The sequence below is a fragment of the Dendropsophus ebraccatus genome, chromosome 15, assembly GCF_027789765.1.
Source record: "Dendropsophus ebraccatus isolate aDenEbr1 chromosome 15, aDenEbr1.pat, whole genome shotgun sequence".
NCBI lineage: Eukaryota > Metazoa > Chordata > Amphibia > Anura > Hylidae > Dendropsophus > Dendropsophus ebraccatus.
In genome coordinates, this window is record NC_091468.1 from 23029871 (window position 1) to 23056401 (window position 26531).

Consider the following 26531-nt stretch of genomic DNA (forward strand, 5'->3'; position numbering starts at 1 on the left):
CTGTTTTAAAACTGAAAGCCAAAAGTTTGATGGGAGTTGTAGTCTGCAACAGCTGGAGATCACTGTATTAGGACTGATATATAACTACTAAGGGGCCATTTCATCCAAACTGAACCTTTGGTAACACCCGTAACACCTAGTAAAACTGCAATTTAAACACTAAAGTTATAAATATACACTAAGAGTCTTAGGGTATAAACCCACACACCGTATACGCAGCGTATTTACTGCTGCGATACGCAGCAAACACGCAGCAGATTAGATCTAAATAACTGAACACAGCATCAAATCTTCACCATCAAATCTGCTGCGTATTTAACTAGGTGTTACGAAAGGTTCAGTTTGGATGGAATGGCCCTAAGGCAACACTAAAGTTCTACCTGCAGAAAACTGAAGTGTTCGCCCAAATATGATCAATTCATAGACTTCTTGCCCAAAGCCATGTTCATACTTGGGGGTACACTTTCAGTGTTGGATCATAAAATAACTTAAGCAACTTTCAAATTCATTTTGCAGCCTCTCAATTTCTTGCCATTTCAAGATCCCTACTTGCCGTCAGTGAATGGAAACCTCTTTGCAGCTGATGTGTTGCCTTCACTGGATACAATTGTTGCAGAACTGCAGCTAAAAGGATTGCTTTTTATTGTTTTAGTTCCTGGAAGTAAAACTCAAGAGCAGCAAGCGGAAATCTTAAAAATGGAAGAAACTGAAACACAATGTGTATGAGTAAAGTTTCAGAACTTTATAGGATGTTTAAGCTTTAAGAACAAGGTTGATTAAAATGCCTAGATTTTGTGTGTTTCCTTCACTTACAAGTCATTGAGATTGGCTCTAAAGCTCTGGTGCTGCAGCTAGGATGCCACCTACAGGTCAGAGCAGGATAATACAGATCATAACAATAATCAGGGGGGCGGGGGGCTGCCTGCAGGGATCACCAGGTGTTCCACATCTTCTCCAATGCGCATAGGTTTTGATTGTGGTTCAGCAATGCTAACAGCTACTCCATGCGCTCGTGTATCCATAGTACAAAGTAAATAAAATAGGTGAGGTCCGTAATGCTGGTTCACTTTCTTTTGTTTTGTTTTTTTTTTCGTTATTTTCTATATTTTTTTTTTCTTTAAATACAAACAAAAGAGTTTGTCATCTGTGAATTACAGACAAGTCCGGCTGGAGGGTAAAACGTGGGCGGATTATCAGTCCCTGTTTGTGTTATTGGCTGAGAAGGCGTGCAGGTTTCCCATCTGACTCAGTCCGCTCTGAATGTGCGCCACATGGATCTCGACGTTGTTCTGAAAACAGCTGCAAGGGGAGACAAACACATTGGGTTTAAGCTTCCGGGAACGGTTCCATTCACTGACAGCAAGCAGCGCTCTTATAAATGGTGAGGAATTGTAACAAAGTATATTAGAAAGTTGCAGGACAGCGTGATCCTTGTCCTGTCAGTGACCTGCAGAACAAAAGCAATTTCTCAAAAGTAAAAACTTATATTTCTGGACGTGAACTTACTTCTCTGCCCCACATCAGTGGAGAGAAGGCTCAGACCTGATGGATTTTCACTCTTGTGTATGGGAAGGATGAAACAGAAGTTATTGAAGGTGTATAAGAATCTACCCTTTCATTAGGAAAAACTTTCAAAATTTTTGATTGTTTGGAGTCAGAGAGCTCAGACTGCGGCAGATCAGGAGAACGAGTTGGAAAAAGTCCACAGCTCGGACTTGGAATGCCACATGTTGAAAGACTATGGTCCAGGTTGGATGGCTTCAGATCAGAGAGAGAAACCAATGCCAGCACAGACATCTCCCGAGTTGTTCTCCTGATTGGTCATGATCTAAACACTCAGACTCTGACCGATGAAAACTTTTGTCTTTATTTCTAATGCCAGGTATAATTTTTTTAAGCTAGTTGGTTCATCTGCAACTTCATTGTCTAACTTTGCTGCATCTGGATAAGGACATCTTTATAGGAGTTACCCTAAGGGTGCCTTTACATGGAGAGATTTATCTGACAGATTTTTGAAGACAAAGCCAGGAACAGACTTTAAACCAAGAACAGGTCATAAAGGAAAGATTGATATTTCTCCTTTTCTCAAATCCATTTCTGGCTTTGGCCCACTATTTACAGAATAGGGGATAATTTCCAATCTTGGCATAAGCCACTATAACACAAATAAGAGAAGTTAGAAGAACCCACCAATTTCAGATGTATCCACGGAGCACACGACAGCAACCAAAAGAGTGTCCCTTTGCTGGACCGGAATAGGATGGCATGTGTACAATAGACTAATGTTCCATGTGAAGCCCCCCCCCCCCCCAAACAAAAAAAAAGGAAAAAATTTTCAACAATTCTTAATAAAATCATTTTCTTGTCTAGTTCAGTGAGGATACAGGTGCTTGTTATAGGCTGCTGCTACTATGTGACAAGAGGTGGTCTCTAACTTTGGAAAAGAGGTAAAAGAATATCCAGCACATTGGGATAAAATAAAATTCTTCTTTATTTCTTCCACATTAAAAATCTCCACAATAAGACCAGCAATAGACAGGAACGCCCCATCGTGTGTCTTATGTGATGACATATTTTCTCTGGGGGCACACTTTAGTATATTCAGCTAAACATGTCTACTCTTACCTGGCTATAGGTAGGTGAGCCTATACCTAGGAGACTCTGCCCACCTGAACTCCGATATATTGAACACATTATTGCCATCATCATCCTTTGAAGGACAGACACCTGTGATAAGCAACCCCTTTTTGGAATCACTAGTTCCAGCATATAACAGCTGACATGCCAGAATCCAAAGCTGCATAACCATTCAAGCAGAGTTGCTCTTCTTCCCCTGCACATCCAGAGAGGGCCTTCACATCTGACATTTTCTAATCTAACACCATAGGTTAGTAGAGGATGTCATAAAATCTTCATCCAGGAGGTATCGCTAACAGTTTTTATTATTTTGGGGATCTGTGTTGCGGTGGTGGTGGTGGTGGTGGTGTGTGTGTGTGTGTGGGGGGGGGGTCATGTACAAAAATCAGGGAAGGGTTGTGTGATAAATTCTAAAACAGTCTTTCATACACAGTCCAGGTTTTACAGGGCAGGTGTCGCATTGGTAAATAGTGTCCTTCCTTATCCCCTTCTTGGAACACACTCTGCACCTCTTCTGGGACCGTCCCTTCTTCCCAGTCTGGGGAACTTCACTGGGAAAATGTTGACCAGGTACAATGCGTCCGTCGTCGCTTCCGGATGATGTACTCGGGCCATTCCCTTCCTGTTCTCCTAAAACTACTGAGGTGTGATAGATTCTAAAACAGTCTTTCATACAGAGTCCTGGCTTTACAGGGCAGGTGTCGCACTGGTATATGGTGTCCTTTCTGATCCCCTTCTTAGAACACACTCTGCACCTTTTTTGGCTCCTTCCCTTTTTACCAGTTTGGGGAACTTTGTTAGGGAAATGCTGCCCTGGTACGATACGGTTGTCCCTGGTTCCAGAAGGTGTACTTGGGACTTCTTTTTCCTTGCCACTAAGTATTAGGGCGTTTATTACCTCCTCTTGGAATTCCAAGTACGTCCCTCCCTGACCTGCACATCGGGATAATACGTAAGAATTGTACAATGCCATCTGTACAATGTACACAGCAAGCTTCTTGTACCACACCCTCAGTTGCCGCATAGCGTTGTATGGCTTCAGCACTTGATCCAACAGGTCAACACCTCCTATGTTCTTATTATAGTCCAGGACACAGTCAGGTGATTGGGTGTCTTTACTGGTACCTTGTACTGCAGCAGAGCTGTCTTTACCATGGATTGTTGTTAATAAAATAACATTCCTCTTGTCCTTATACCGGACACACATAACATTGTCACAGCACAGAGCTCTGCTCTCACCCTTTCTAAGTGTTTGCCCAAGCAGCGATCTAGGAAGGCATCTCTGACTCTTTCTTAAAGTGCCACAGGCCACAGTGTTTCTGGATACCAGGCACTTGAATAGAGGGACACTGGTATAAACATTAGGGAGGTAGAGGTGGTAACCCTGGTCCAGCAGTGGGTGCAACAAATCCCACACCACCTTCCCACTAGCCCCCAGGGAGGATGGGCATTCTGGGGGTTCAATCCTGGAGTCTGTCCCTTCATAAATCCTAAACCTGTGGGTGTACCCTGATGCACTCTCACACAGCTTATAGATCTTGATGCCATACCTTTCCCTGTTACTCGGCAGGTACTGGCAGTGTTGAAGCCTCTCTTTGAAATGCATCAGAGACTCTGTGACAGTGATACACTTCTTGGGGGTATATGCCTTGGCAAACTGGGCACTGAAATGCTCTATGAGGGGCCTAATTTTGAATAAGCGGTCAAAACTAGGGTCATCTTGAGGTGGGCACTGCGCATTATCATTGTAATGGAGAAATCTAAGTATTGCCTCAAAACGTGTTCTAGACATAGTCAGGCAGTACAGTGGGGTGTGATACATGAAGTCCATGCTCCAATAGGCCCTGATGGATGGCTTTCTTAATAGCCCCATATTCAATAAGAGACCCCAGAATTTCACCATTTCCGCTGAATCCACAGGAGTCCACCTGTACAGCTTGGCATAAATAGATGTAGGGTTTTGGGCAAGAAACCGCTGGGCATACAAGTTTGTGTGGACCACCATTAGCTCAATAAAATCATCAGAGAAAAAGATCCTGAAAAAGTCAATCTTTCTGGGCCCTGCAGCGGCAAACTTGATCCCTGAGCTGCCCATAAACTCAGGGATCTGGGGCTCATAATTCTCAGGTGGGGGGGTCCATGTGGGGTCACTAGTCTCGGGGGCTGCCTCTGTGGTGGTCCCAGGGTGGCTTCTCAGGGGTTCCTCATCCTCCTCCTCGCTGGATGAGGAGTCTGACAGGATGAATGGGGTGTCATCCTCACTTGCTGACTCCGTGTCGGAGGCAAGAAATGCGTATGCCTCTTCAGCAGAAAATGACCTGTGGGACATTTTCATTACATGTATGTTGTGTTTCAGCACGTGTTAAGTTTTGTAAAAACAAGTGTACCGACAAAAAACCGTAGCAGCAAAAAAGTTTAGCTATTAGATATATGAGAATGTCGCTTACAGAATTAAGCTAAAAACTATAGAAGAAACTTAAACTTTACATAAGCCTTGCTAACTACTAGACACTAACCATGTCTAACATCCCTAGAAGATAAACCTAACTATGCCTGAGAGATGAACCTGCCAGAGGTCTAAATATTGTGCAGCGGACCCCTCCCTGACTTTTAAAAAAATATTTGTACACAACAGAAATCTCAAAAGCAAAACTGGTTGATAGCAGATAAGAGGATTACCAGGGATGGTGGGTTAGATGAACAATCTGGCACAAAAAAATGGCTCTTTGTTCTCTTTTTCTATCACTTCTGAACAAATCAGATATTTAGAGTGGGTGATCATGGGACACCCAATGTCTGCCAATCACAGCATGGCTAATGTGAGAACACTGCGTTTGGTCTGTGGACACTGAGCTATGATAGGCTGCTGTTTAAAATGGCAACCTTCATCATGAGATTTAGAATAGTGATGTTCATGTGTCACTGGACTATTATAGGGATTCACATTAAAAACCCACCTCCAATATATAATAGTATGTTGAAGGGCAGGAAGGGAATAAAGTCTACAGGAACAGCTGAGCAAGTGTACTCAATTCTCTCTCTATATAACCTATTTAGTAAAAAGGTGAGTAACTGTACAGGCCAAATCCTGCAGAAGTGGCTGCCTGTGAACTAAAAAAGGCAATTACACATGAGTGATAAAGAATCAGAGCCACAGTGATGCAGCTGGCGCTGAGGGATCAGATTGCAGATGCAACCATCCTGCGCCCAGTTCCATGCACAACACCTGTTTTAATTGATAAGGCTTGTGCACAAAACTCGCCAGCTGTACAACTGTAATGATCAGAACTGACAGAATCAATTTACTGTAACAAACTTTCTGTTCAGGCCTCTAGGTAAGCGGTCAGGGTGCAACCATAATACAGATGCAAAAATGCACTTAGATTACATTCATCTAAAGCGGCCCACTGGTTGGGCTCTCAGCAACCACACAATTGTGGCATATCCAAAAGCTATACTATAAGTCATGGGAAAGGCCTATTTTTTTGTGCCAAAAATGAACAAAAACTCATTGTGGGTTTCAGATAATGTGAATTAAAAAACAAAAAATGGCCATACTATCCAATTTCTTACCTGATATTAGACGGATTTATTGAATTCTTTATGTCATTAATAGAATCTGTTAAGGACTTGAACTCGAAAGAATTGAGGTCTCCTCCTTCCGCGAGGCACTGCAAGAGAATGATCACATGCATCTGTTACATGGGCCAGAAACAACACAGGTCAGCAAACAAATCTGAGGCCACGGTGTAGGTGTCGTACTTTTATCTGTAGGAGGATAGCTGTAAGCCTGGATATGAGGTCTGTCAAGCTCTCATTCTGTACACATGGTTGCCCGCTGGACGTGTTCGCTTGGCGCACCATCTCCTGAGCCTCTTCCTCGCAACGCCGCCTGATGTCTGTAGGCTGATTTGCTGGCTGGAGTCCCTGATCTTGTGCAAGCTATACAATAGATATAAGATAGAAAATTATAATCCATGATGTCCATAGAACAGGGGGTCTTCACTGATGAATGGGGAGAAAAACGCACAGACATTTATGAAGACCGGCATACTCATACGCCAGTCTTAAATTAGGCCCCCGCCAGATTGCCTCGTAGTAAATTCAGCCTCACCTGCGCCTCCCGTACAGCGGGTGCAGAAATCTACACCTGCTCCTGAGCAGGTGTAGATTTCTGCCATGATTTCCTTTAGCTCTATGTAAATCAGTTACAAGGTGTTACAGGTGACGTTCAAAAGAATCGGCATTAAATTGTTTTCATGTCTCATAGAAAAAATGATGGTCTCCAAAAGAAGAATAAGCCTCTAAGACAACTTCTGCACCAAAATTTTGGCCTTAAAAAGGTATGTGCACTTACACATCTTTTTTTTACTTATTGCAACTAGTGTTAGAATTTTGTTTGAACAGATTCCATGCAGACCTGTGTGTCTAGATCAGACCTGGGCATCGTATGGCCCCCGGCCACGCAGCTTTTAGGGATGCCCTGCCTGCCACTGTAATGTTCTCCCGCCTCACCACCGTCCCCACGTACCTCTGTCCCCACCAAAGTATATTGCTCTGGCCCTCGGAAACCATTTCAATTTGTCATGTGGCCTCATGGGAAAATGAATTGAATTTACTGGCTATAGCTAGTATAATTTTGTATTGTATATATGGCTTCTATGTAGACCATGTAGTGTTTTTTTTTATACATACTTCTTGTTAACAGATTTTCTAAGTGCACTTTTTACAGCCATTATTAAACATCTGGGGAAAATTAAGTATTACAAAAAACAAAACAACCTCCCCATACACAAACCCCCAAAAATTGTGCTTTCCCAATAGGGGGAAAAAAAAGACATGGGTGTATAGGCTTTAAATAGGTGTTTTGCTAGGACACATATTTGTGACAACTTAAACATCGTTTACCCTCAATCTTCCTGTTCAATGTTCTGTCTGTAGTTAGTTTAAAGGGTTTATTTTACCTCATAGCAATACTGCTGGACTTTATGAAGAACTTTGTTAAGATCCTTGTTGAGCTGCTCTAGTTCTAACACAATGGTGGCATATCGCCTCTGGAACTCAATGCCGATTGGTGCAGAGTAGGATTTCTATAAAAGAAAGAACATGTAGAAGTAGGGGAAACAGTGTGGTTTCAAATGTACATGTAGGACACATCGGACAGTTAACATGCTCTTACCCCACCACAGCACCAAGTAGTGGTATGGCAATCTTTATCCACATATAGGCAGTGACCTGGACATGAAACTACTGAATATAAACTGATTGATTTTGACTTACAACATGGCATAAATATCCTAGAAAAATGATAGCTCACAAAAAATGTAATAAACAATACAAACTTTATTAATAATTCATGTAAAGTTCATAAAAACACACATAAGACTTTCAAGAAATCAATACAAACAGGTTTTGACAGGTGACATAGGTAAGCCACAGAGATCACCCGGACAGGGATAAATAGTAAAGGGAAGCACGGTACATTTAATCAACGGCCCAACCAAGGAGTAAAATTACTACAAAGTGCATAGTGCCACGGATACAATGTCCAATAAATAAATAAATAGCAGCAACCAGGGTATATATCGAGGTGCAAAAATGCTATAGCGGTGTTTAAATGTGAACCCTCTTACAGATGGACGGCTATTACCTACATATATACAAGGTTGGAGCAACAGTGCCTAACCAGCTTCCCAACGGAAATCACAAGCTAGTGCCCAATATACCTTAAGTCCGGGGACTGCGTGGTCCTCCTCCTTCCCCAACGCACGTTTCGCGTTCGCTTGATCACAGGGCGTGGCTACACTCACTACCCTCCCAGTTTATATACCCATCGGCCACACTCCCATCTATGGACGCTTCCGTCATGCGTCCCGCGTCATCACGCCACTGACGTGGCGCCGCTCCGTCCGTCCGCCCACCCACAGTGACGTAGTCACCTGACGGTGGGACACACAAACATCAAGGCGACGCGTTGCCATGGTGCGACGCACGCTAGACGCACTGAGTTCAGCGTCCCTATGCAAGAATGGCTTCAGGAACCCACCTAGGTGCATTACTAATAGCGAATGAAGAAGCTGGTTATCATTGTCAAGTCCAAGTATGTCACATATATTGGGTAGGGTATTAGAAATAGGCATGTACTTTGGAAATCACAAAAGTATATGAAAAAATGGGCATAAACATAGAGACCACAAGAATGTATATATAATATCAACTATATAGTGCAAATATTAAATGTACAGATGTGTGTAAATTAAATCATAATAACTACAAGTGTATATAGAAATATATGTATATATATATATATAATATATAAAATATTAATTAAAAATAAATAAATAATAACAACAAGATAAATAAATTGTGACGTATAATATGAAAATAGAAATATATAAATATATCTATAAATGTGTGTATATATATATAAATTCATAAAACTACAGTGTAAAGGTAGAAACACACATGTATATATAAGTGACATGCTGAAATCCAAATATCAAATTATTTATATGTGCCCATGTGACTGAAAATATGTGAGCCAGTGTTTCTACCTTTACACTGTAGTTTTATGAATTTATATATATATACACACATTTATAGATATATTTATATATTTCTATTTTCATATTATACGTCACAATTTATTTATCTTGTTGTTATTATTTATTTATTTTTAATTAATATTTTATATATTATATATATATATATATACATATATTTCTATATACACTTGTAGTTATTATGATTTAATTTACACACATCTGTACATTTAATATTTGCACTATATAGTTGATATTATATATACATTCTTGTGGTCTCTATGTTTATGCCCATTTTTTCATATACTTTTGTGATTTCCAAAGTACATGCCTATTTCTAATACCCTACCCAATATATGTGACATACTTGGACTTGACAATGATAACCAGCTTCTTCATTCGCTATTAGTAATGCACCTAGGTGGGTTCCTGAAGCCATTCTTGCATAGGGACGCTGAACTCAGTGCGTCTAGCGTGCGTCGCACCATGGCAACGCGTCGCCTTGATGTTTGTGTGTCCCACCGTCAGGTGACTACGTCACTGGGGGTGGGCGGACGGACGGAGCGGCGCCACGTCAGTGGCGTGATGACGCGGGACGCATGACGGAAGCGTCCATAGATGGGAGTGTGGCCGATGGGTATATAAACTGGGAGGGTAGTGAGTGTAGCCACGCCCCGTGATCAAGCGAACGCGAAACGTGCGTTGGGGAAGGAGGAGGACCACGCAGTCCCCGGACTTAAGGTATATTGGGCACTAGCTTGTGATTTCCGTTGGGAAGCTGGTTAGGCACTGTTGCTCCAACCTTGTATATATGTAGGTAATAGCCGTCCATCTGTAAGAGGGTTCACATTTAAACACCGCTATAGCATTTTTGCACCTCGATATATACCCTGGTTGCTGCTATTTATTTATTTATTGGACATTGTATCCGTGGCACTATGCACTTTGTAGTAATTTTACTCCTTGGTTGGGCCGTTGATTAAATGTACCGTGCTTCCCTTTACTATTTATCCCTGTCCGGGTGATCTCTGTGGCTTACCTATGTCACCTGTCAAAACCTGTTTGTATTGATTTCTTGAAAGTCTTATGTGTGTTTTTATGAACTTTACATGAATTATTAATAAAGTTTGTATTGTTTATTACATTTTTTGTGAGCTATCATTTTTCTAGGATATTTGTGTTGTTAAAGATAGCCTTATGCATATATTTTGGTCTATGTAGGAGAGGTTTACAACATGGCATGCCTGACCCCCCCCAAGTGAGGAATATTCGGTGCAAAACTGGACTGCAAACTACCCCAAGTCTTTAGGTAACAGTAATGCCCCTAAATGTTTTTGAAGGGAATCAATCTGCAATTCGGGTTCCAAACTGCTGACACTGTTGGGACAATGAGACACATGGTATCTTTCATATATCGGTCTGTGCATCTACAACATTAAAAACCATGTGGAGTATTTCTGCCCCCCCCCTCAACTAAATGATGATGCACCATTCAGTCGGTTCAAGGTTCAGGGGCCCCAAAATTATATGGAGGAAATATGGAGTCCATGTGTGATATTCAATATGAAGTGTCTATGTATACTGAGAATGAATAAAAAAAAAATAATAAGTTGCCCATATGCTGTCATCTCACCAGTTTTTCAGCTTCTGTATTCATGTCTTTTAGCTTCTTGATTTGTTCTTTCTTAATCATCAAGATCTTTGATAATCGGGTCTGAGAAACAAATAAATGATAAAATGAAGAAATTAAAATACCTATTAAAGAATGCTCATTAAGAAGAGAGATGGCAGACACGTGTACTATGGTACATTACTGACAGCAACAGACATGATGCATATACCCTCCAGGCAGGAGACAGTTGTCAGTTCATGGACTTTACTCCATAGAGTTTCCTAGTCTTTTCCACTTACCACTTGAACAAGGAACTCAACAGGAAATCCACCTATAGTGTCACTGTCTGAACTGGAAGATTTTGTTTTCCAAGATGATTGTGCCAACAAGGGATCCATTTCCTTTAAATAGTAATAACAGATTTTATACCATGGTTTTATAAACTGCACTTGGACAAGTTTGGTAGCCTCTTATGTTTAGTCGCAATAACTGTACTTTTAGTATCATTATCCCATTCCCATGAACCATGCTATGGTACGCTGCCCTGCCACAATAGTTTGGCTATGCAAGGATGATTACGTGTAAACATTCAAGAGGTTGCAGCGCTTTCCTGTGCTTACCAAACAGATGACTGACAGGTTTGCCAAGAGTAGGATTTGTGCCAATCTAATACTGTTGGCTTATCCTAAGCATTTGTCATCACTTTTGTAAGGCTACATAACCCCCAAAAGAGGGAAAGATAAATATAAGACCTTTCTTCCTATATAAACTTTTAAACCTTTTTATAAAGTCACTTTTCTCACCAGGATGGGTGACTGGGCGTGTGGTGGATGATGTAACCGTGGTGGAGTCATGTACATTCGCGATGGCCGCTGTTTTTGACCAAAGGCAGCAATGGGCATAGTCTCATGGGGCTCATTACTCTGTAAAACAAAGCAAAATCCAACATGAGCCGTGGTTACAGGAGCCCCACGTGATGTGTTACTGGATGAGAAATTAGCATTAGGTGAAGACAGAAAAATCCTACATTATAAAGTGCCATATTCTACTGCTTGCAATAAGTGAATGGAAACACTCCTGTTTACTACCACGAAGGGAATCATGGTGTGTGTGTGTATATATATAACACACACACACACACCATGACGACATGAAATACAGCAACTTAAAGGAGTTAAAAGAGGTTGTCCACCTTAAACTAACTTGTCCCCTTATCCACAGGTTAGGGGACAAGTAATATCTTGGGGGGTCTGACCTCCGTACCCACTACCAATCTCCCCGGGCCCCTGTGGATAGGGGACAAGTTAGTTTAAAGGGAACCTGTCACCCCCCGTGCCGGGGTGACAGGCTCCTGACCCCCCGCTACAGCCCCCTATACTCACCTGATCCCGCTTCTGGATCCGGTCGGGTCACAGAGATATCAGCAGTTGCAGCCCGACGCGCGCTGAGAGATGAGTTCAACGCTCATAGAGAATGACAGGAGAGTCCAGCGCTCCTGTCAATCTCTATGAGAGTTGGACTCATCTCTCAGCGCGCGCGCCGGGCTGCAGCGGCTGATATCTCCGTGACCCGACCGGATCCAGAAGCGGGACCCAGCGGGATCAGGTGAGTATAGGGGGCTGTAGCGGGGGGTCGGGAGCCTGTCACCCCGGCATGGGGGGGTTACAGGTTCCCTTTAAGGTGGACAACCACTCTAAAAGATCATTATCTTAGGCATGTATACTATATCTACAAGCTTCTATTGGATAAAATAAAGTCTTGCCCCATTTGGTGATTCATATTTGCACTTGCTTTCTGTAGCTACTATAAAGTGTCTGGGATGGGTGCTTCTTAACTGATCCGAGAGTCCAACATAGGAATAAGTCACAGGTATTAACACAGTGTAGCTTGTGCATTTAAATGTCATCCTCTACCTACTACCCCTGCAACATACACTGTGGGCTGGTAATAACGTTTATTCTGCAAAGTCAGATCACAGATACTGGACCATTTCTTAATACTTTTCAGTCAAATGGCTTCCCTGGGCAATGTAATGACTAGACAAGGAAGGGGGGCTCGTAGTCTATACCACATAGCACCCAGAAAGTAAAAGCAAAAAAAAAAAAAAAGAAACTGGTCAGAGACATAAGACACCACTAACTCACCTTCGGAGCCCCAGACTTTCAATGATGCCAATGATTCACGTCTGCAACTGCAAGATTTTTCATACAGTTGCTAAATGCTAGATCACTAAGAACATGTCCTTATCGCTTCATTAATTATATACCAGCTGTACATGTACATGCATGAAATGTAATCTATCTTAGCAAATCAAAAGTATCTTGCGCCTCTAAAGCCACAGTTAGTCTTTGCTCATCTGCAGATTTGGAACCCTAAAGAGGTGTTCCCCAACCTGTTCCTCTTTAGTTGTTGCAAAACTACAACACCCCAGCATGCCTTAATAGTCTGATCACTAATTTAGAGGAAAAAACTGAGGAGAGAAATGGAGCTGCAGGTTCTCTTTCATGTGCATGTTGTGAGAGGGACAGGAGGTGCAACATGTCTGTCCCGCTGAATGTTCTGTGCAGTTATAGGAGATCCATGGTAAGCAGGGGGTGACATTAATGTAAGTGCAATAATCTTACAGAACAAGCATATCTATGCAAAGGATGAAACACATTTCTGGCTGCACTGCTAACATACATCTACAGTGCTCTAAGGAATCAAAATTATTGTACAATAAAAGTGGGTAATCTAGGCTTAGAAAATGGACACTTTCTTCCAAAAACAGCACCTCTCTTGTACTTGTTTAGGTGTTAGTTTTTCAGCTCAGGAGTGAATGAATGTGAATTACAATAGCACACACAACCTGGACAGGGATGGTGCTTTTTATTTGCAAGAAAGTATCGTTTTTTTTTCCCAATCCTGGATAGCCCCTTTAATATAAGGTATATTCTTAGGTTGCAGCCAGACATTTCGTAGTACTATTATGCTTACCAGCACTTCATAATCTGGAATTGTATGAGTACCGAGGCCATTTCTGTCAAAGGTGACCCTGTAGGTAGAATTCTGGGTATCCACAGCATCAATCTGACCAGTAAACAAGCCGTCATGCATCCCACGCAACCGCGCTGTAAAGAAGCAAAGAACTACTTAAAAAAAAAAAAAAAAAATTCTCTCATTTATGCTTATGCATAGCTATGTTAAAAAATACACGTCACCAGACAACCACTTTATGGCCAGTTTCACACAAGGCATAATAGCGGACTTCACAATGCGAGTTCTGCTACGATGCACTGTCTTGAAATTTTCTATGAACGTACATTCTCGCAGCAGATTTTTATTCTGCTGCAAGTATTTAGTTGCTGCCGGGCTAAGGCTGCATTCCCACGTTGCGTGTTCCTCACGGAACACGGACGTGGAACGTCTGTAACGGAGTCTCCTCCACCCTTGCAGCATCTGTAATTAGATGCTGAGAGCGGGGAAACTGTACAGATATGCGCCGCGGTGTAATGAAATTTGCTTGTTAGCCTGGCAGATGCTGAGTTAACAGTACAGGGTATTGCAGCAGATTTTGCTGCCAAATTTACAGTGTGAAATTCGCCGTGATACGGTATGTGTGAATCAGGCCTAAAGGGAGTTCTAATGAATATTGTAATGAATTTACACTCAGTGTGTCGTATTTGACATAAGGTAATTAAGTCTTGGTTTTAATGATTAAAAACCATAATTGTACAAGATCTGTACAGTCACAGTACCCACTGAGCTAGCATATCACAGTTTGTGTGAACATGTGTAAAGCAATGCACAATCTATTCAGTCTCTGTTCCTAAGAGGTTGGAAATGAGCGGAAGTCCTAATGAATATTCTTACCTGTAACTTTCGTTCCTATTACCAAAGAAAGTGGGATCTCATCTGGGAGGTCTTTAAACTGTGAAACATCTGCAACCTTCCTCTGCTGCAGCAGCCGGATTTTCTGTCGCTTCTGTTCTAGGGCCGCTCTCTCCTCTTCAAAGAAAGCAGAAGAGCATCTAAAAATAGTAAAGAATATAATTTTTTTTTAATTAGTATACACAAAGAGCAAAAATATAACTACAATACTGCCCCCTACATACAAGAATATAACTACTATAATACTGCCCCCTACATACAAGAATATAACTACTATAATACTGCTCCTATATACAGAAATATAACTACTATAATACTGCCCCTATACACAAGAATATAACTACTAGAATACTGCCTCCTATATACAAGAATATAACTACTATAATACTGCCCTATATACAAGAATATAACTACTATAATACTGCCCATAAGTACTGTAGTACTGCTCCTATGTACAAGAATGGAATTGGGATCACACACCAGCAAGTAAAGCCCATCACCATTGTTGCTCTACATGTTACCATCATTCAGGAGCACCTTGACCAGCATAGCTTTGTCCATCCAGAGGATCATATAGTGGACAGGTAACAATATTTTATTTACCTTCGGGGTTTTCCCATCAGTCGCCGAATTTTCCCCCATTCTACTCTGGTTAGTTTTCTTGTCTTAAGATTTGGAAAAGATTCTTTTAGGCAAACACAGAAATCATTATCACCTTCAAAAAGAGGCCTGAAAGAGAGAAAAGGAGAAAAAAAAAATGGAATAAAACGCCACATCTGCAAGATGAACGTGTAGTGACCTCAGTAAAGTCTTGTGGCTTCTGGTAGTAAAATGTCATGCAGGAAATTAGGTTTCTGTGGGTACTCACTTGTCAATATTGGAATAAAACCACTCATATATACACCATTTATGGGCCTTTGGAAGCTTTAATAGATTCCGGAGCCTGTAGCCTATTTTCTGTGATGATTTTTTTACTGGTGTGGTTGTGGTAGCTGTAAACTTCTGGAACAAAATAAAGGGCAGCATTAAATTTAGAGTTAAAAAAAAGAAAAAAAGAAAAAAAGGAGAATAGAGAAAAGCTAGCCATAAAAAGGATATCCTATCTGAGGAGGATATCCCCTTATCCACAGGATCCATAAGAAACTTATCAGTGGGGGGGACAACCGCTAGGACCCTCACAGATCCTGAGAAAGGATACAAATCTCTTCCCTGAGTACAGGGTGGAAAAGCAGAGAGACAGTTGTAAGCTGAGCAAACATTTTACTTACAGCTATCTAAAACATCACATCTAGAACTAAAAGCAAACAAAAACAACGCCACATCTGTGCTCTGGTTGTGTGTGGCATTTCAATTAAAGTGTCACTGTCGTGAATTTTTTATTTTTTTTTGCAGAAATCAATAGTACAGGCGATTTTAAGAAACTTTGTAATTGGGTTTATTAGCCGAAAAATTCATTTTTATCATGAAATAGCAGTTTGAAGCTCTCCCCCCTGTCTTCATTGTTCTCCTATGGAGAGAGCTAAATAAAAGACCAAAACAGGACAACAAAGAGTTAATCTACAAATACCTCACCTGTTATCTCCTCTGACAGTCACCACTGACCTCTGAGCTCTGATTACAACTGTCACCCAGCTCTGTGTCTGTAATCCTCTGTTCTCAGCTTTCTGCTGTCCTCCTCCTCCCCCTCCCCTCTCCCTAGAACAGACAGGGTTGTGTCTGATGCAACAAGTCACAATTTCCTGATTTTTTGCAGTGAATGGAAAAGAGGAAGGAGGGGGGGGGGGAACTGGGAAAAGGCTTTTTAAATGCAGATAATGGCATATTTGGCTAATAAACCCAATTACAAAGTTTCTTACAATCGCCCGGACTATTGATTTCTGCAAAAAAAAAAAAAAATACGACAGTGACTCTTTAATTTCTATTAACTTTAATGGAACCGAGTTGCAAAACCAGACCCAAACTAAGGACAAGAGTGATGCTGTTTTGAAAGAAAAGGGCCATGTTTTTCTAGGCCTGGATGGGCCCCTATTTATGCTACAGCATTTATCTACTGTGTATTGACATCTTAACATTGAGTTCTATTTGTGCCATCAAAAGTACTGTAATCCTTATAGAAAATAAGTCAATGCCCAATGTCGATAAATGGATCCCTCATATCTGTCACACCTCAATAATTAATAGAAGCAGTGACGATTGAGTGAACATGGTTTCAAATTGTTTCTTCAATTATCTCTAAAAAAAAAAAAAATCTGCTTGAGGATCCCTTTAGTACACAGAACACTTGACTCGATTAGAAGAAACAGCCATGTGACCATGGCTCTATACGCAAGAGATTGTGACTTACCTGTGGTGTCATGGTAGTTTTCTGGTTCCTTTTTGGTGATCGGGTGTTTATCTGGCGATCCTCTTCATCACTTATAAGTCTACTCCTTTTAGAACTCCGAGTTGGCTGCAGAAATAATAGTGAATCAGATCTGATGGCAGTAAAAGGCAGATTTAGATTACATTTGTAGGGGTGGGTAGGTACTCACCAGCTCGCTCACTGGGCTGTTCCCACCTTTCCAGCTAAGGGTTTTTTGAGGAGAGAATTTTTCATTCCACGTATTGGATAAACTTCCTTCTGTTAAAGAACAGAAACAAAAAACAACAAGCTAAGTTGTGGATTCATCCTCTACGTAAGCAAAGAACACACTGTGCAATGGTCCATGTTTTATTTTATAAGTCTACATATAACATAAAGGCAGCAAAAAAGGTTTGTCAATGTGATTGTGTAATAACAAATAACATCCTGAGGTTGCATTACAACAACTGTCAAGTATCCAAAAACGATGGATTTTAAACAAATACCCCAGCACCTTTTCCAGCATGGGACTCAATGTGAATAGTATATGATTTATTTGCATCTTGTTAGCATTTTGTTTCCCTACACAACAAAAACAGTTGGGTAACCACAAAAGGGTCTGATCTGTAGAGACATTGGTGTCCGGAAAATGTATACTTCACGGGTCTACCCGACAAATACCCCCACTGTATAGCTGTAACAGATGGTATTTAGTGGCAACCCCCATACATAGGCTCTTAGGTTAAAAATAAGATAGTTCATACTATGGGGCTTACTTTTGTAACTGGATGCTGTTCTATATAATAGTGCAAAGTCCGTTACTCCAGCACAAAGATGCAGACCCTGATGGAAATCCTCAGAACTGAGGCCACAATTATACTTTTCCATCAGGTGACTGGGGTGGATGGATACATTTGCCATATATGCCGGTAGATTTGCAGACAGATGTGGCAAACTGACACCACAAAGGTGCCGTGGAGAACCTTAACATGACTGTTTTAAGGTGTGACGGCGAGTCCTGTGCAGTCTAGGATCTGCAACAACCATTAGAGACATAGAACAAAAAATAGCTGACGTTTTACAACTGTCACATTTCCACGCAACTTACAGTAAATGAACTCCACAGAAGTTCCTTGCAATCTGGGACATGTAGTAAGATCACATTCACTTGTCAGCCCAGTGTCATGTGACCAAACTTGCATCGTAGTAATGGCCACTTGGGTTTTGCAAATCCTAAAATGCACAAGGCCCAAAGCCAAACCACATTCCACCAATGCAACATCAAGTGGCAGACAAATCAAAGTAATGTTTTGTTGTAGTAAATGAGTCCCACTAAAATATGATGGGCAACAGCATTATGTCACATAAGGATCCATCACTGAAGGTACAATGTAATTGCGATGAAGATGATCTGCTAAATACAAGACACCAGAATCGACCTCACAGATGGAACCTACCCCAGTGGTTAGGATACTATGTACATCACTATCATCCAGTACAACGGGTATAATGCGCTAAAATTTACTTTAGAGAAGAACATTTGTTGGTTTTGCTTTTTTCTCACAGAAAAACCTCCTAGGGTGCCCACTGTATCTGTATGTATACTGCATTGTGTGTGTATGGAGGTTCTTACCTTTCAGACTGACCAGCGCCTTCGCTGAAGAATCTAAGGAGAAAGAACAGGTTCAGAATGACGGCACAATGGTAAGAGGCTTCACTAATACAGTGATATATGGACAGGAACAGTAATGGACCCCAGTAAAGTCAGCTAGACCCACCAATTGCGGCTGGATTCCCACTCTTCCACTACAAATGTTGTGTTATTCCCTGACTATCGACATATACCACTGCATAGGCAAATGTCATCCACTGGTGAAATGAGGCAAAAATATGAAAAAGCCTGCTACAGTCAAGAAAAAGAAACAAACACTATTCTGGCCTCTGTTGTGTGAACTGGGGCTTAAGATTATGTTTTAGAGCTGCACTGGAAACATTTCTAGCAAATGCATTTTGATAGATGGATGGATAGATAGATACATGCACAATATATGTAATATGTAAAAGATAAGACAAAAAGAACATCTGTGGTGTCTCAGGGAAACTGCAGAAAAGCTCTACTTCTCCTGCACTGTTTTAGGGTATGTTCACACTGTGGAGACTTTTATGTGGATTCCCCCGACTCAATGATATTTGCCGCAGGATTCCGTCATCCGCCAAAGAATTGACATGTCAACTCTGAGTGGATTCTGCAGTGTGACCATACCCTAAGGGCCCTATTCCACCGGACGATTATCGTTCGCATAAACGTTAACGATCTCAAACGACCGCTATTGCGAAAGACCTGAAAATGTTCACTCATTTCCATGGAACGATAATAGTTACTTATGATCATATTTGCGATCGTTTTTTCTTCGCTATTGCGTTGGTATCTACTGCGAACGACCGAATGACGTCTTATTCAATGTGAACGATTTGCAAACGAGCAACGATAAAAATAGGTCCAGGTCTTATAAAGCGATCAACGATTTCTCGTTCGGTTGTTAATCGTTAACTGCATTTCAACCGAACGATTATCGTTTTGATTTGAACGATTTATCGATAATCTGAACGATAATCGTCCGGTGGAATAGGGCCCATGAGATTTTCTTCTCAGCTTATTCCTAAGCCTACAGCCAGGACCTCTGCTGGTTTCCCTATTTCCAGAAAGCAGTGCACTGCGGTAGGATGAAGATGGAGGCTGGAAAAGTCCGGTCTATAGCCTCTGGCCCAACAGCTGTTGTAAAACTACAATTCCCATCAGATTTGGCTTTGTCTGTCCAGGCATAATGGGAATTGTAGACCTGCAACAGCGGAAGGACCAGAGATTCCCCATCCCTGACAACAGGTGGGGCAAAACTGTTGTCTGTTTCCAAGGCTGACCAACAGATTTCTAAAAGCAGCTCTGAATACAGAAAACTGCCTGGCATCTCACAACCAGCATAAAAACAGGCGTCTGTAAATTTGCTCAACCCTAAAAGCATTTGTATCTCAGGGTCACATAGAAGTTTTCATTGGTTGAGGTCCTAGTGCTAAGACCCCCCATGGGTCTTAAGATGACTGCTGATTAAAACTATTGACTAACCGGCGGTCCTTACCCCATATATTTTAGGACTGTCCTGTTCTGCAAACTTATTGGCGGTCAGTCAAGGATCTTATTCGGTTGGTCCTATCGCTGGACTTACCACTTGATCCATGCCATTATATACTCAATATTCCCCCTAAGAATTTAGGTAAGCATATGGCTAAATTGCTCCTTCATATTCTTAAAGGGGTACTCCAGCGTGGGGGCTATTTTTAGATCTGGCTGGGGAGGAGGTGGCTGAAAGAAAAGACGTCAACTCACCTCCCCGGTTCCAGCGGCGGCTCCCGCATCGCGGCGCTCCAGTGCACGGCCGCTTCCGGTGTCTGACGCGGGCCTGAGACGTGACGTCTCAGGTCCACTCAACCACCCGGTAGTGGCCGGGAACCGGGCACTGGAGCGCCGCGATGCGGGAGCCGCCGCTGGAGCCGGGGAGGTGAGTGGACGTCTTTTCTTTCAGCCACCTCTTCCCCAGCCAGATCTAAAAATAGCCCCCACGCTGGAGTACCCCTTTAAGGCTACCAAATGTTTAATAGCAAGTTTTCGGAAATCAACAGTCCCCCCCCACGTCCTGGGAGCAACTGCTGGCAAAAATTGCAGATATCCATCGTATGGAATACCTAACAGCCCTTAATGGGTCTCAAGTAGACAAATTTAGGAAAATTTGGGATCCTTGGGAATCTGCCTTCCCTCCACAGTAAGGTGTGGCCCCTTCCCTGGTTTCCCTTGAATAATAGTAATAGTAATAGTAACAGTAATAATAATAATAATGTTTTTATTTGTATAGCGCACACAGATTCCGTTGCACTTCACAGTTTTTTCTAGTCATGTCTACTGATTTTTTTGGTTTTCCCTGTTAGTCTGAATTTCTGATCCTATTTTTGTTTGGGGCCCACGTTGGATGCCCTTCTCTTGTTCATAAAGGTTTGGGTATTTTGAGATCTCCATGTCAGTTGCTGAGTATGTTACCACAGTTAGGGGGCAAGCACTAGTTCATATTATTCTGAGGTCCTCCACGCTAGACTACCACTCCATAGGTATATGAAGGCTATCCCGTTTTCTCATACTGTCTTACTACAGTACCATATTTTACTGAATGTTTTGTATACTGCTTTTCCATGGAGTCTGATTAACTGCTCAGATGTTCTTATTTTGTCTGTATTGTTGTTATAAAATGGAAAAATATGAAAAATAAAGTTTAAAAAAAAACTATTGACTAGTCTATTGCAGGGAGATGGGGCCCAAGTGCGATGAAGCCCCGCCTAGGTGACACTGTCCACCGATGAAATGAAGTATGAGTAAGGGGGTACACTGAAACTGTAAGTCTACTATAGCATTAATAGATGCACACAGTATCACTGTGGGAACATTCAGCTGTAAACCATCTTCCTCAATGGTGGTGGGATGGGGGGGGGGGTCTGTGCTCTGTGACTCCCACAAATGCTACTGGTCCTGATCATGTGACATAGGTGATTGTATTACATTATGAGAGCGCCCACGTAGCAAGCCAGCAATTTGTACCACCAGGTAAGATTTTAAAGGGGTTATCCAGCGCTACAAAAACATGGCCACTTTCCCCCTACTGTTCTCTCCAGTTTGGTTGGGGTTTTGAAACTCAGTTCCATTGAAGTAAATGAAGCTTAATTGCAAACCGCACCTGAACTGGAGACAACAGTAGGGGGAAAAGTGGCCATGTTTTTGTAGCGCTGGATAACCCCTTTAATAATGAACCAGATATATACTGTCAAGCAAAAAGTACAAAAAGTGCAACAGAAATTCTATAAAATTCATTATACATTAAAAATATAAGCACACAGCAGAAACATAAGACTGGAAAGCTTGATCCCATCCAGTATACATTTTTTTTATATAACCCATGGTCCCATCTTTCTCCGTATGCGAGATAACTGTAACCGTTTTTTGTTGTTTTTTTTTTTAAATAAAACTTATAGTTGAGGTCCACCCCAAAAACCCTGCTAAAAATTTTATTTTTAGAGAAGCAGGCTATATACACCAACCACATCAATCGCATTGAGATCTGGGTAATCTGGAAACCAAATCACCACAGCGATCTCTTTCTGAACAATGCCTGCAGTGTGGTCCACGGGGCGTTATCCTGCTGACCGCTGCCATTTTGGGGGAGACTTGGTGGGTATAATGGTTAGATAGGTGGTACGTGTCACAGTTACATCCACATGATGCCAGGACACAAGGTTTCCAGCAGAACATTGATCATCTGACACGACTGTCACCAGATCATCATTGTTATTCTTTCACCCGTTAGTGGTTTTATTATTATGGCTGATTGGTGTGTGTATGGACACTGATGGGGATGATCTGTATTGGCATGACTCCTATTAGGTAGCACAGCTTTCTAGCTATAAGTGCCTTAGGAATACAATCACCATCTGGCCCTGACGTATAATCTTCACAGAAGGATGACTATCTGGAGAACAATGGGGCTGAACTGGATACAACGAACAAGGGATGAAGAGAAGGGTCAGGGAGACGTCAGGCTGGATCAGCAACAGAACAAGGACTGGTCCATAGACAGTGGAGCACAGACCTGAGCACCAGACTGGACTAAATCCACAGCATCATAACCCACAGGGGATGTCACAGAGCGCTGCACCGTCCCCTCTACACACTCAAACAAAGGCAACACAGGTCTATGGCTACAGACACAACAAGCAGGGACAATGACGGCCCCTCTGACCCCGGGCAAGGATATTTTTGGTACAGCAGATGGGAGTGGAGGGATATCCATCCCAGGGGAGGGAACAGCTGAGGACAGAGAAGGAGGGGGGAATGTGATGACTTGTAGACCCCGGGATAAACAACTCCAGTCCCTGTGCCAGGAATGTCAGATGCATCTCCGAGAATCCAGTATGACGATGAGGAAGAGGATGATCACAGAGCACAACGCAAATCCTTCCACCATAATATTACTCAGACTCTACCATCTGTCCTGTCTGATGACAGAAGATACCAATGCCACATCGATCGTCATAACTATTTTGGTCATCTATATGTGTGATGAATGCATTTAAATAGGTGCTCACAAAGTCACTATAGATCTGCCACGTACAGGGAGAGGATGAAGACCCATGAAATGCAAGACCCCAGACCTTACGTGTGAAAAACCATAGATCAGCCTTCTCCAAGCTAAGGATTCCAGTGGCTGCAGAACTACAACTCCCAGCATGACCTGTCAGACAATCTGGTAAAGGACATGCATGAGGTACCGGTAGTAGTTTAGCAACCACTGGAAAGACACGTTGTTAGGACATAATGGGAGTTGTTTTTCAACCATTGGGGAGCTTTGGGCCACTGAGGCATGCTGGGAGTTGTAGTCCTGTATTGAGCAATGATTAGAGATGTAGCTGAATTATGGTACAAGGTGTAAAAGCTTATCCATACTATGTCGGGTCCATTATATTCTCCTGGACAGACACTGGTGATCATACAGTATTACAGTGTTCTCACATCTGTCCAGAAATGTCGTCTCTCTCTGCAATGGTACAGATTGTGTATTATTCTGGTTAGGTAACAGGTCCAGCACTGTGCCACACTGAGGCTTAGAGAGCGCTGGGTGCAAGCATAGGGTGGGCTCTGGTCTCATACATACAGTATAACCGAGGGGTTGCTAAAACAGTGGTACCTTGGTTTAAGAGCTCACAGTTTTTCAAAATTGTGACTTGGTTTAAGAGCTCCCTGTATTGGGTGGGAGCGCAAGTGTGTGTGTTGGGGGGGAGGGGAATGGTCTGCTTAGCGGGGTCTACAGCACTGTACTCTGACCCAAAAAGTCTCCCTCACCTTCCAAATCATAGCAGATCCACTTCAGGCTGGGGCTTACATCAGAGGACAGGACAGTGGAGGTAATCTCTCCATAGCTGTAACCCCTCTCTCCCCGGACAGAGAGCGCTGCATGTATGTGCCCACATCTGTCCTGCTCATTCCTTCCTGCTCCCTGCAGTCTCTGTCCGCCCTTGTGTTTCCCATCCTCTCCATTACTGTACAGTAACTTATAATATCACATATTCTGCTGTTTCTAAATGTTTGTTTCATCTGTTTTACATGTTATTCAGAATAATAAATCTTTTTTTTTTTGGGGGGGGGGGGGGGGGTGGAACCAATTGTCTGCACTTCTATGATTTCTTAGTGGAAAATTTGCTTTGGTTTAAGAGTGATTTGGATTACAAGCCCTGCCCGGAACTAATTATGCTCCTAATGCAAGGCACCACTGTAATTCCAATCATACAGCAACCAACCTTAAAAAAAAAAAAAACAGTAGTCTAGCCATCTCCGGCTTATTTAGGGAAAGTAGGAAGACAACAATTCATGGTGCACTACAGAGACCATCACCCCCCCCCCACACACACTCCGCTGACACATCCGCTGACCAGCCCCGTGTATCCAGGCCGTATCTAGCGGTCACAAAACTACAAATCCCAGCAAGTCCTGATAGCCAAGATGTAGTTCCTCAACAGCTGGCCAGTCATAAGTTGTGGGGGCATGCTGGGAATTATAGTTCTGCAACAGCCGGTGCTTGGGGAACGCTGCCATATGGATGGAGATAGCTATGGCGGCCATATTGGTTGTCACCCAGCTTTCCCAGACACAGATAAGCCCTGGAAGGCCCGGATTATGGCTGGGTCTGACACCTGACTACTCCTCAGGGCCTCTGATCCACTGGGGGGTGCTGTGATTTTTAGGGGGGCTCTATGTAAGACTTCAGGGACTGCTCTTTGTGTGTTTACATAGAGAGAGAACCGGAAGCGCCCACCCCTGAGACCCTCCCCGCACTATTAGATACAGGGGCCCCTGCAGGGGGGTTCCATCAAGTGCTGAGGTGACACTCCGGGGTGGGGTGCGGACCCCCCGCTGACCTCCCCCCATTGTTCGCCGCTGCAGCGCCCCCTGCCGCCCGGAGTGGTTATGTCTGAGGTAACGGAGTCTGTGCTGTGCCGGGGCCCTCAGTGACAGGAGCCCAGTCCTTCCCCCTCACGGGTGGTGTCGGCGGTGGCTCCAGCTTCTCCCCTCCAGCCTGTCACTCTCCCTCTCGCTCACCCTCTACGTCCGCTAGATCCGGGCCCTGCACCTCGTCGTCGTCCTCCCCCTCAGCTCCGGTGGCCGCAGGGGTCCGGGGCGTCTTCATCCGCTTCATGTTGCCTAGTCACGGGCAGGACGAGCCTCCGTTGGGTTTGAACTCCCCTCTCTGCGCCGCCATTCGCGATCCCGCTCGCGTTGCTGGGCGAGAACGTGACGTCACGGCAAACACACGACGCGCCGTACGTGCGCGGCCACTCAGGGGAGAGCGCGCGTAAAGCGGCACAGGGGACGCGCACTGGAAGGCGTAGGGGATACGCATGCGCGTTACTGGTAGCAGTGAGGGAATTTTACCAGACCCATAGGCAGCCAACGGTACTTTCTATATATTTAAAGGACGTGTCCATTAGTGATAACTCAGCAGGTGTCCATCTGTTGCAAAGCTTTAGCTCTCATGATGACCTGAAAAACCATAACCTTCATTAGAGCTTGTGGCTCTCCAATATGCTCTAACTATCTGGGGTCCTCCATCTGATGCACAGCTACAATTGAACTTCCATCATGGGAGTTGTATTTAAAGGAGTAGTTTACAAGAAAAAAAAAATCAACTGGTGCCAGAGATTTGTAATTTACTTATGTATAAAAAAAAATCTAAAGTCTTTCAGTACTTATTAGCTGCTGTATGTCCTGCAGGAAGTGGTGTATTCCTTCCATGCAGAAGAGGTTTTCTATAGGATGCCGAAATTGGTTTCTTATTTGGCCAGTTTGGTTTGCTACTGCTCTGGACGGTTCGTGACATGGACAGAGGTGGCAGCAGAGAGCACTGTGCCAGACTGGAGAGAATACGCCACTCCCTGCAAGATATAAAGCAGCTGATGAGTACTGGAAGACTTTAGAATTTTTTGATAGAAGTAAATGACAAATCTCTGGACCTTTCCTGCACCAGTTGATTCGACAGAAACTTTTTTTTGGTGAACCCCTTTAACAATCATACCCATTTGATGTCCCTGTGGTATCCGCAGCTGTAAGGCACAGCCTCCATGGATGGGACTTGTTTCTCCAGCACATCCCACAGATTTGGGGAATCTGGAGGCTAATGGTACTTTTACACGGAGCGATAATTCGCACGATTAACGATTTTGAGTGAACAATGTTTTTTTTATAACGATCAGCGTTTAGACGGAAAATTCGCTATGCGATCCTTCTGCGATCGTTTAAGCCTATCTCACACATAGGTGAAATAGCTGAAAAAATGTTTATACGGAACGATCTGCGAATTTTTTGCGAACGATCAATGATGATTTGAGAACATGTTGAAAGATCAAAATGAACGATTTTTTGCTGGTCGTTTGATCGTTCGCT

General features: G+C 42.8%; 1 protein-coding gene across 3 annotated transcripts; it reads right to left on the reverse strand.

Moving 5' to 3' along the window:
• Positions 1 to 721: 721 nt before the first annotated feature.
• On the reverse strand, positions 722 to 25437 carry LIN9 (lin-9 DREAM MuvB core complex component). Of its 3 annotated transcripts, none has more exons than XM_069954295.1 (15): positions 25191 to 25424; positions 18636 to 18668; positions 17193 to 17281; positions 17006 to 17110; positions 15530 to 15663; positions 15265 to 15390; positions 14644 to 14801; positions 13768 to 13901; positions 11595 to 11714; positions 11091 to 11192; positions 10813 to 10893; positions 7602 to 7727; positions 6400 to 6579; positions 6211 to 6308; positions 722 to 1299 (listed from the first exon to the last, which is right to left on the reverse strand). In XM_069954295.1, exons 1-15 carry the CDS (start codon positions 25285 to 25287, stop codon positions 1194 to 1196), a joined length of 1689 nt encoding a protein of 562 aa, XP_069810396.1. In that variant the 5' UTR covers positions 25288 to 25424; the 3' UTR covers positions 722 to 1193. The 3 variants fall into 3 exon arrangements, with proteins under 3 accessions (XP_069810396.1, XP_069810395.1, XP_069810394.1); XM_069954294.1 differs by lacking the exon at positions 722 to 1299 and adding an exon at positions 2484 to 4955 and having other exon boundaries at positions 15530 to 15660; positions 25191 to 25437; XM_069954293.1 differs by lacking the exon at positions 722 to 1299 and adding an exon at positions 2485 to 4955 and having other exon boundaries at positions 25191 to 25436.
• Positions 25438 to 26531: the final 1094 nt, after the last annotated feature.